This window comes from Metopolophium dirhodum, unplaced genomic scaffold, assembly GCF_019925205.1.
Source record: "Metopolophium dirhodum isolate CAU unplaced genomic scaffold, ASM1992520v1 scaffold40, whole genome shotgun sequence".
Lineage (NCBI taxonomy): Eukaryota > Metazoa > Arthropoda > Insecta > Hemiptera > Aphididae > Metopolophium > Metopolophium dirhodum.
Window position 1 is genome coordinate 14,277 of NW_026869929.1, and position 11,379 is coordinate 25,655.

General features: G+C 31.7%; 1 protein-coding gene across 1 annotated transcript; it reads right to left on the bottom strand.

The window, feature by feature from the left end:
- Nucleotides 1–1,976: 1,976 nt before the first annotated feature.
- On the bottom strand, nt 1,977–3,047 carry LOC132953446 (uncharacterized). The gene has a single exon (XM_061025872.1). It carries the CDS (start codon nt 3,045–3,047, stop codon nt 1,977–1,979), a length of 1,071 nt encoding a protein of 356 aa, XP_060881855.1.
- Between the last annotated feature and the right edge of the window lie 8,332 nt (nt 3,048–11,379).

Genomic DNA, 11,379 nt, shown 5'->3' on the forward strand with positions numbered 1-11,379 from the left:
AGAAAAAGTTGCAAAGCAAACAAGTTATGACCTGCATTTAATTAATAAAAACATAGTTAGGAAAATTAAAAATGAAGATAAGGAACGTGGAATACTTGATTCTAAATTGTGTGTAGCTTCTTTTGATTTGCAAAAGGTTTTAACTGCACCGCAAGGAGAGTCTAGCAGTTTTTATTATAAAAGAAAATTTGCTACCTATAATCTAACTGTATATGACATAGGAAAAAAGTTAGGGTATTGTTGCATGTGGAATGAATCTGAGGCAAACGAAATTGCCACTTGCTTATTTAAATTTATGACTTTATCAAAACACAAATATGGTACAACAGAATTTATTTTTTACTCCGACAATTGCGGTGGGCAAAATCGAAATAGATACATGTTTGATATGTGGGAGTATGCTTCATTCTCTTTAAAAGTGAAAATTACTCATAGATTTCTTGAGAGAGGACATACTCAGACAGAAGGAGATAGTATGCATGCTTGCATAGAGAAGTCAAAAAAGGGAAAAATGATTTATGCCCCTATGCAATGGGTCACATTAATCAGGTGCGCTAAAGTTACAGGTAATAGAAATTGCAAATGAAGAGTTTTTAAACTTTAAACCAGTTGTTCAAGACAAAACTTACAATTGGAAAACTGCAGTTGATGGAAGCCTGATTAAATGGAATCAAATCAAAGAGTTAATGGTCACCTCTGAAAAACCCTTTATCTTAAATATAAAATATAACCTAACATCAAGTCATTTTATTACAATGAATTTAAAAAATAAAAAGCAAATTGGCAGACATCAGACTCGAAGTACACCAACACAAGCTTACACTGAAAAACTACCTATAGAAAAAGCCAAGGTCAGAGATTTGTTATCATTGTGTGAAATGGGTCTTGTCCCATTAACTTACCATGATTTTTATAAATCTCTTAGTTCTAAGTAGTAATTTTATTTAATATTGATGGATAACTTTGTTTTATTAATTATTATAATTATAATATTATTATTAGGTATAAAACAGTTCATTGTATTTTGTGACGTTGGTCAAACAATAATTTTAATTCAACATAATTTTATTTTTGATTATTTTTGTTCTAATTTTATCAATAGGTACTATATTTAAAAAGTTTCAATTTATTTTGTTGCATTTATTTTTATTTAAGACAATACAATAATTTTGTATACAGTATTTTAAATATTTTTTTTTAATAAATATTAATAATTACTGTTTATAATGATAACTCTTTAATTTTCTAAAAAAAGGTGTAAGATTAAAGTTTATATTTTCCCACGAAAAAAGTCGTAAGTTGAGATACGACTTTAAATTTCCGACAAAAAGTGTCTTAAGTCGGAAAAACATTGTAAGTTTTCAAAAATATTTAGAAATAAAAATGATTTATTAGAAAAATTCTAAAATTCATTTATGGTCATATAGGCTAGATGAATAGTGATTTTCAAAATTATCAAAAAAAAAATAGAATTACAAAATAAACTGACTTTTGTTTTGCTTCTCCTGAACAATTGACATAATGGAGTTAAAACCTTTTTCGTTGGATGTATCGATATGATGTATATCAACTCATATATAATACGCATTTATATAAGTACGACACTAATCGTACCTATATAATATTGAATTTAAAGATTTTTTTTGGCTCTTCATGATTGTATAATTATTAGATATTATGTATTTAAATTAATCAAACGGTTTATTAAATTGATTTCGATCAGATAGGTAGTTAGTTTATAATTGTATATCACTTATAACAAAAAAACATTTAAACATTTTTTTTTTATATATATAAATGTATATAAATATATATACTTCATTATTTTATTTGATTATATTATACACAGAAACACGATGGATAGGTTTATGGATGGTATTTTAACAAGTACAAAAAACCATTTGTTTAATATTTCTTTTTTTATTACACATAAAAAAAATAAATAAAAATTACAAATATAAAAAATAAAAATACATTTAGTCAGACTCAGACTCGGAAGAGGAATTACTTACATTGATGACAAAAGGTTCTACTTCTGCAGACAGCATTTGGTCAACGATGAAATCCATTTCGTAGAATTTTTTTTCGATTTTTTCGGTATGACTTATGAAATTTTTCCACATAACGGAATTCACCCGTTCGATACCTTCCAACAACAAATTTTTCACATCAGGTAATTTGTAGCTGGTATTGTTTATTTTGACGTGATGTTTGACTGATGACCAAGCGTGCTCTATCCGATTTAACTCACAATGGTACGGTGGGAGTCTTAAGATGGTGCGGTTGTGTTCTTTGGCCAGTTCGTCAATTACATATTTCTCGTGCATTGGTTTAATTCTGCGTACTATTTCAAGTAGTCGAGGAATTACCATAGGCTTGTCGATAACTTCACCTTTTTCTTCCAACCATTTAATTATGTCCGCCTTTTTTGTTGATGTAGTAGGTATTTTGTCTGCCTTTACTGAATGGTATGATGCGTTATCCATAACGATGACACAGTTTTCTTTTAGTTTTAGTAATATATTTTGCATCCATTCAAAAAATGTGTCACCGTTCATCTCGTCATGATAATCATTCGTGTTTTTTTTCGACTCAAAACATAGGAGTCCACCTGGTACAAACCCGTCTTCCGACCCTATGTGTAAAATGATCAGTCGTTTGCCTTTCCCTGTTGGATTTTTCAGCCCTGTTGTGAGGCCTCGAACAAATGCATCATGGCACGATTTGACGGTTTTGTCTACCCATGTTTTGTTGGTACATTCTCTTGCATTGACCCACGTTTCGTCCAGGTAGTACACGTGTCTCCCTTCTTCCCGGTATTTCTTTATATCCTCCAAGTAATATTGACGCCATACAACTAATTCGTCTCTTTCGACGAGAGCACTATTGCGGCTTCGTTTGGTGTATTCGAAATCCATGGTTTTTAAAAGACGATATAAATTGGTTTCTGATACATACGGTAAACTATCGTCGTCCTTAATAACTGCGTATATTTTGGCCAATGTAGGAATGGTTTTGTTGTACCAAAAATGTACATGAACGTACATGACGACGCACAGTGTTACGATGTAAATCATCGAAATCGTCTTTAAACGATTTCTTACATAGTTTTATGTTTGGAGACATCACAGTCTTTGAGGTATTGTACTCACTAATAGTGTTTGAAATTGTTCTTTGCCCAATGCCTAGGCGTTTGGATAGAACTATCCGACATTCCCTTATAGTGATTTTCGGATTGTTTTTCAACTCCATTTTGTACGCATTGATAATCATCACTTTTTGACTTGATGAAACAAACTGGAATAAATAAATGTATGATAATAATATTATTGTATACATTGCAAATAACATATACACTATTCTATAATATAAATTAATCACAATAATACAAACCTTTCCCTTTGGATTTTTTTTTGTTGGTGTAACAATTATTTCGTCATCCATAATTTTGTCCAATAAGCTGGACACGATAAAAAAAATAATTTAAACGCACAAATCCAAACCAAAATTCAATATATTTACTGAGCGCGCGTAAACAAAACAGTAGATATCGTTTCACATGTGCGAACGGCCGTTCAATGTTGTGGAAATACAACTCACTACGTATACAAGGTGGCACCACCTACGACAGCTGAAACTGTCGGGAGTGGGGAGGCCATGCGCGCGTTTCGACCGGTTTTCGTCCGCGCCCGGTGCGTTCTCATTTGAAAAAGAGTATACAAACAATATGAATATGACATACGTATTAAAAATAATAAATATTTGTTATATTATTTAATAAAAAACCATAAAAATATGCAAAATATAGAGTAATATTAAGTATTTATTTGTATGAACAAGGGTTGGTTCCAAATGGGTAAAAAAACAATTTTTTATTTATTCAAGTTTCCATGTACCTATAACCTACCTATAGTGTTTAAAATGTTAAGTAAAATCTAAGATACCTACGTATTATTAGGCACATTTTTGTATATAAAGAATATTATTTATTTTTCAATTAAAATAACATGTAGACAATATGTTAGTATACCTATGTGTTTTTTAATTAAATTACATAATATATCTATGTAGATATGTTGTAATTATTTTTATTATTTTATGAGTATTAGGTAACTTATTTAGTAGCTGTTTCTTTTTTATCACCAATTTTATGTTTGAAAAAAGTTCATAAACTAAGAAACCTTTCCTTATCATTTAGGATGTCATACCGAAAAAAAACAATTAATTTTAGTAGCCGGTCCAAACGAAGGAGAGTTCAAGAAGAAGTGGAAAAGTTTGTTGAAAATTCAAATAATATTGCATCAACTTCACGTATCTTTATTGAACCTCCCATAACAAAAACTATTGAAAATATTGACTCCAACCAACAATTAATAACAAACAATCACATTACTAATGATGTAGAAGATAGTGAATTGATACATTCATTATCATTAACATCATCTTCCTCAGAAGATGATCTGGGTGATGATGACGATGACTTAACTAATTGGAATGATGTTTTTGATCAAGTATCATTATTTAGTTCGTTAATTTCTGAATGGGCTGTTTCATTTAACATATCCCAAAATGCCCTTAACAGATTATTAACCCTACGTTAGGCGCGTCGACATTTGTTTTGTGATTGGGCGCGTTGGGGACAGTTGTCAACCATAAATAAATTATTGATTAAAATTAGAAATATTTATAATTTATTACTTTTTTTATTATTAAACGTTAAAATTTACATTATTTATTTATAATTATTTTATTACTTATGATTAGAAAGATATAAATAGCTTATACATTTTTTTTTATAGTACACAATTTTTACATATGTCTTTTAAATGGTCACCGCACATCCACTTCTTACACTTACAACACCACCTTCTGGTAGTTTTATCACGCGCTCGTCCACAATCATAACATCGACCTCTGGATCCATCTGGTCTTTCTGTCTCTATATCTACCGTATCCTTTTCTCCTAACAGAATTTTAGCACGTCTTCGAAGTTCAATTGGAAGTGTTTGTATTGTAGATCTAAATTGAATTTGTGGTTTTATTAGTTCCCACGACAAGTCTTGTAAAAAGTCGATCCTTTTTATTTTTATATTTTCCGTGTGATTAGCTTTATAAATACATAGTGCATTTATTGCAGCCACGTTCAAAAGATTATAAAATATAACCATTGGCCAGCGTTTAGTGTTACGTGCTATATTATAATTTTGACAATATTGATCAACCAAATCAACACCAGTTTTAGTCCTATTGTAGAATGTAATTATATCTGGTTTTTTTTTGTCACCTGTTTCTTCGTCTATTGCATCATCATGATGCATAGACGAGATTACTAAAACCGTTTTATTTTTTTTTGGACAATATGAAACCAATGTACATTCTTTTTGAAATCCAAATACTGAAGACGTTTCAACTCGTTGTTTGTTTGGTAAAAATTCTTTTGGAATTTCACGTTTATTTTTACGAATTGTACCTACATATGTAAGTTTTTTTTCTTTCAAACTGATAATCAAAGGCATACTGGTAAACCAGTTGTCACCCGTAATATTTCTATTTGTTCCAAAAATAGGTTCAACTAATCGCAAAACTACATCTTGAGAAGCATTACTAATTTTGTATGGTCCGTCGGGTTGTACACCAAGATAGGTCTCTAAATTTAAAGTATAGACAGTTTTAGGATCAACTAGAGCAAATGTTTTTATGCCATATTTGGCCGGTTTACTCGGAATATATTGCCTAAATGGACATTTTCCTCGAAAAGCTAATAGCTGCTCATCTATGGTCACATATTCACTGGGGCAGGAGTCTCCGGGTTTTGTGGCTCTCGCCTACCGCCGTCCGTCCGTGCCTTAGCGCTGGGCGCTACTTACGGGCGGAGGTGGAGCTAGGACGTCGACGGCTAACCGCCTACGACCTAGGGTCGTCTGTGGACCACCAGCACCGGGCCCCGGGGGGCCCGTACCTTTTCTGAGGGCCGGGATGACTCAGTTAAGTGCCACCTTGGGTACCGGACCTCCCACTAGGTGTTGTGGTTTATGTACTACTATCTGGCGCCTGTCCCACAGCCACCACGTTTCAGCCGAGGTAGGCTCCTCAACCTTGAGGGGCACCACGCACAGCTCCGGCTAGCCGTATCTGAGCGCAGTGGGGCTCCCCTCTCCCGTGGTACTGACTGAGTTTTTAGTTGATGTCAGTGGATCAACCCGGGGCGTAGCCCCTACCACTATTTTGACTCCCCAGCCGACTAGTGGTGGGCCTATATTCACTGGGGCAGTAATATTTTTGAAAATTATCAACCATCAATGTAAAAATATCTCTAATAGGAGCTAATTTGTCAAATTGTTTACGAACCACTCGATCATGCACATCATCAAACCGTAAACATCTTACAAGAAAACGAAATCTCTTTTCACTCATAGTCAAATAACATTCCATTTCCTTTTGAATTGTCCCAAAGTTGATGTATATTTTTACGGGAGCACCTAAAGGATCCTATTTGGTATAATAGTCCAATAAAGGCTCTAATTTCTGTTACGCATGTAAGTCTCGCGTCTCTACTTCGCTGAAATTTGTCACGGATTGATTCAATATAAATATTTGTACAATGTGTTATAATTCTAGTAATATTATCGTCAATAAATAAATTTAAAATTTCAATTTGAGACTTTTTTCCACGTGCTTCTCTTTTAGGGCCAGGAAGATGGGTTATAATATTATGTGCACGTGTACGAACATTTACAGGAGGTTTTATTTTACACCACTTTGTTTTTCCATCTTTTCCTATGTAAAAATTATCGGCATTTTCACGGACCTCGTCTATCTTGGAATCAGTTGCCTCTTCTTCAGAATTGGTATCGTGATCACTTCTAAGTACAATATCCTCATCTGAATCACTATCCTCTCCAAAAGATTCTTCGTCACTACTAAAATCATCGAACCAATTTTGAATTATATTTTCGTCTAACGTCCTCTCAAGTCTCAGTCTTTTATTATTTGACATATTAAACTAAATAAATAAAATTGTGAAAAAATATTACCCAACTATTGATTTTATATTGTTATTTATTATATATTTTTACCCGAGAGATTCCGAATATTTTATTGCAAAGAAAGTCGCGTGGTGGACACTTGTCACCCAAAACGATAAATAAATTTATATAACAGTTCCAAACAACAGCACATCGGTAAATGAGTCAGAAAACGTTTCACGTATGTCTAAATGAGAGGTACTAAATATAACAAAGTCGTAAATTGCATTCGATAAGAATAACCTAATTTTAAAATATACTGGGTGACATCTGTCAACCGCGCGCCTAACGTAGGGTTAACAATACTCAAACAGCATAAATGTTTTGAAACCTTACCAAAAGATTCAAGGACAGTTTTAAAAACAAAACAAATATCTAATTCAAATTATCGAATCGTGGAGCCTGGAAAATATCATCATTTTGGTATATTAAATGGAGTGAAACAGAATATAACCAGACCTTTAGATGTAAATAAAATTATTCAGCTTGTTGTAGGAATTAATGGCTTACCACTTTTTAAATCTAGCTCAGATCAATTTTGGCCAATTCTTGCATATATCCGTTCAAATATCAATAAAGTATTTCCTATTGGAATTTACTGTGGTAGAGAAAAGCTTACTGACAGTAACGATTTCTTAAAAGAATTTGTTGAAGAAGCTAAATAATTAATAGAAAATGGTATTTGCATTAACAATACACTTTATACATTTTCTATAGATGCTTTTTCTTGTGATGCTCCGGCAAAGTCGTTTGTCTTAAAAATTAAAGGGCATTCTGGATTTTATTCTTGCTCTCGATGAATTTGTTTTCCATATACTTCAGATACAAATTGCCCCCCAAAGAGAACTCATAGAAATTACATAATGCAAACTCAGGAAGAACATCATGTTGGAAATATCTCCACGATTAACATTTTTATTGAATTTATTGTATCCGTTACTATAACCATTTCGATTATTAAAATTATTATGCCTGCCGTTTTGATTCATATGCCCGTTATTCAATGGTGTGCAAGTTAATGAAAATAATTAACTATGCCCGTTATTCAATGGTGGGCAAGTTAATGAAAATAATTAACTGTGGAAAGTTAAGTTAATTTAATTAAATTACCTTCAGTTAAGTTAAAAGTTAACAGCAAAATAAAAATTAACTAGTTAAGTTAAAAGTTAAGATGGAAAATAAAATTCACTTAACTAGGTTAAAAAAAAGTTAATTTTTTTTTTAAGTCATAATATTCATAAGTCATCAATTGCCCTAGTATTTTGATTTGTACGGACATTTACCAAGACGCTTAGCACTGTGCAAACATACAACTTAAAATTATTATTATATTTCATTGTTAGCAGAAACTTATAAGTTATAGGTTAACTTATAAACTTTAAATTATACTAAACTTGTTAGAGTCTAGAGAAGATATTAATTATTAGTAGTAGTATACATTTTACTGTAAGTCTACTATCCTAGTTAGACTTATTATATTTTATAATATATATTAAGTTTTAGAGAAGTTTAAAACTAAAAAACTACCATAATGATAATTATCCTTAAAAATCTAAAAAAACTAGTATAATTAATAATCAAATCATAAATTCTGAAAACCCTATAAAGTGAAAATACACTGAATTACTAATTACTATACACTTTTATAAGAAAAATTATTCATAAGTACCTATTAAACAATAGAAACATAAAAAATACCTAGTACCTTAAGTAGCAACAAACCAAAATAAAAATGTTTTTAAAATATTATAATACCAAAAATAAATAATATTTGATATTTAAATTTTATGATTTATTTATAGCATTATTCAGTCAGGCACTTACTAACTGTAATAATAATAATATATATAATATAATAATTATGCTCACAACAAAAAGAATTTATAATTTAAAATTGTCAACTTAACACTTACAAACAGGAAAATACCATACTTTTGGTAAAATAAAATAAGCTATAAGAATTTCAAAGTTATAAAAATTAACAATTAACAATTAAGATATTTGTTATGTTTAAGTAAAAGCGTCATCTCAAAATTCTTGTCAGCCATTTTGCCTCTTTTTTTATCCATCAAATGCCCTCCACCACTAAAAAGTCTTTCCACTGGAGCTGATGATGGAATGGCTGTATTAAACTTTAAATATGCTTTTTTCAACTGTATTGGTAAGTCATTAGGAGTTATAAAGACATCTAAACCTCGAGCAATAGGTTTCATTACCTGAAAAATGAAAATACACTTAAATATTTTAAACATTATTGAAATAAATGCAATACATTACCTACTCATATTATATGGGATATATAATAACTATTACCTTACAATATTCATTTAAAAAATCGACATCTTGGGGCTTTGTAAAAAAAGTGTTGAAGTACACAGATATACAGAAGTTAAAAGGTAAATAATAATATAATCGGATATATATAATATAATAATAAGTATAATGATACGATGTACAATAGTGTTACGAGGCGTAATATAAATCAACGACTAACTATGTATACCTGGCTACACTACACAGGACATATATGCTGTAGTATATAAAAATGTATAGTCAGCGTCTGATGAACTACAGTGTGAATATATTACTTATACACTACATTATATAGGGTGTTTTGTTTATAATTCCAACACTTTCCCTTAAACAATATACCCTTATACATCAATATTTATAACTCCTAACATCTCCCTTAGCTCATTGAACCGCGTTCGTGGAGTTGGTTTTGTCATAATGTCCGCAATCTGCTCCTTGCTGGATATGTACTCCAATGAAAACAATCCCTCATTGAACTTTTCTCTTATATAGTGGTAGCGAACATCTATGTGCTTCGTTCTTCTATGAAACTCTGGATTTTTTACGAGTTTAATCACACTTTGATTGTCTCCATACATTGTTGGCACCGTTTTTGGCTGGTCCAGCAATTCACCTAAAAACAATTTTAACCAAGTTAATTCTTGTACTGCTTGACTTAAAGCTATGTACTCTGATTCAGTTGTGCTAAGGCTAACACACTGTTGACGACGTGAACTCCATGCTATACTTCCAGATCCTGATGTAAATACTGACCCTGATGTTGATCTTCTTGTATCCAAGTCACCTGCATAGTCAGCATCACTGTATCCTTTTAACATGAGTTTTTGTCTAGAACTAAATACCAATCCAAAATTAATAGTTCCCTTTAAATATTTTAAAATTTGTTTCACTGCTGTCCAGTGTTGTTCCTTTGAATCCTCGATGTATCTACTAACTAGATTTACTGAAAAAGTTATGTCCGGTCTTGTAATCTGACTGAGATATAATAAGCTTCCGACTGCTTCACGATATGGGACTTTACTAGTTAAATTAGTATTTTGTTGCTTGTCATCTAATGAATGTTGAGGGTCTGCTGGTATTTGAACTGATTTTGCTTCAGTCATATTGAACTTCTCCAATACTCTTTTACAATACAACCCTTGGTGCATTACAATTGATCCATCAGATTTTCGCTCAATTTCTGTACCTAAAAATTGATTCAATTCTCCTTCGGTAATATTGAAATGTTGTCTCAAATATTCCATTAATGCATGTACATCCTGACTCGATGTAGCTGCAACTAGACCATCATCAATAAATATAGCGACGATTAATACTTTGTTATTTTCTCTATTAACAAAAACGCAGGGATCGGCTTTTGTTTCTAATAGATTAAAGTTAAGAAGAAATGTTTTGAACTTTATGTTCCAACATCGTGGTGACTGCTTTAGGCCATATAAACTGCGTTGAAGTCTGCACACCATTTCGGTACCATCGTTGAACCCTTCTGGTTGTCTCATGTAAATTTCTTCGTCCAAATCTCCATATAGAAAGGCTGTTTGAACGTCAAATTGTCGAAGTTGTAATTGTTCTGCTGCTGATATAGCTAATATAGACCGAATTGAATCGAACTTTACTACAGGACTAAAGATTTCATTAAAATCAATACCGAACATTTGACTATACCCTTTTGCTACTAGCCTAGCCTTGTATCGATCAACATGTCCATGAACATTGTATTTTGTTTTATACACCCAACCACAATTTACAATAGTTCTGTCCTTAGGTAAACTCACGAGCAACTATGTTCCGTTTTGTTCAAGAGATTCCATTTCATTGTTCATGGCTTCTATCCATTTTTCTGAATTTTGTGACTCCACAGCTTCCTTGAAATTCACTGGATCGGATTCGACTACGAAAAAGGCTGAATTATCATAACGTAATGGTTTCTTAATATTACTTCTGTCTCGCAAGTTGTACACGTTGACATTTGATCCATTTTCTTGTTCATGTTCTTGTTTTTCATTGTCATCTACGCTTATTGACCCAAATTTATTTTCCA

Bases quoted from the DNA above. Each gene is read 5' to 3' on its own strand.
- LOC132953446 (XM_061025872.1), bottom strand. From the start codon at position 3,047: ATGTACGTTCATGTACATTTTTGGTACAACAAAACCATTCCTACATTG.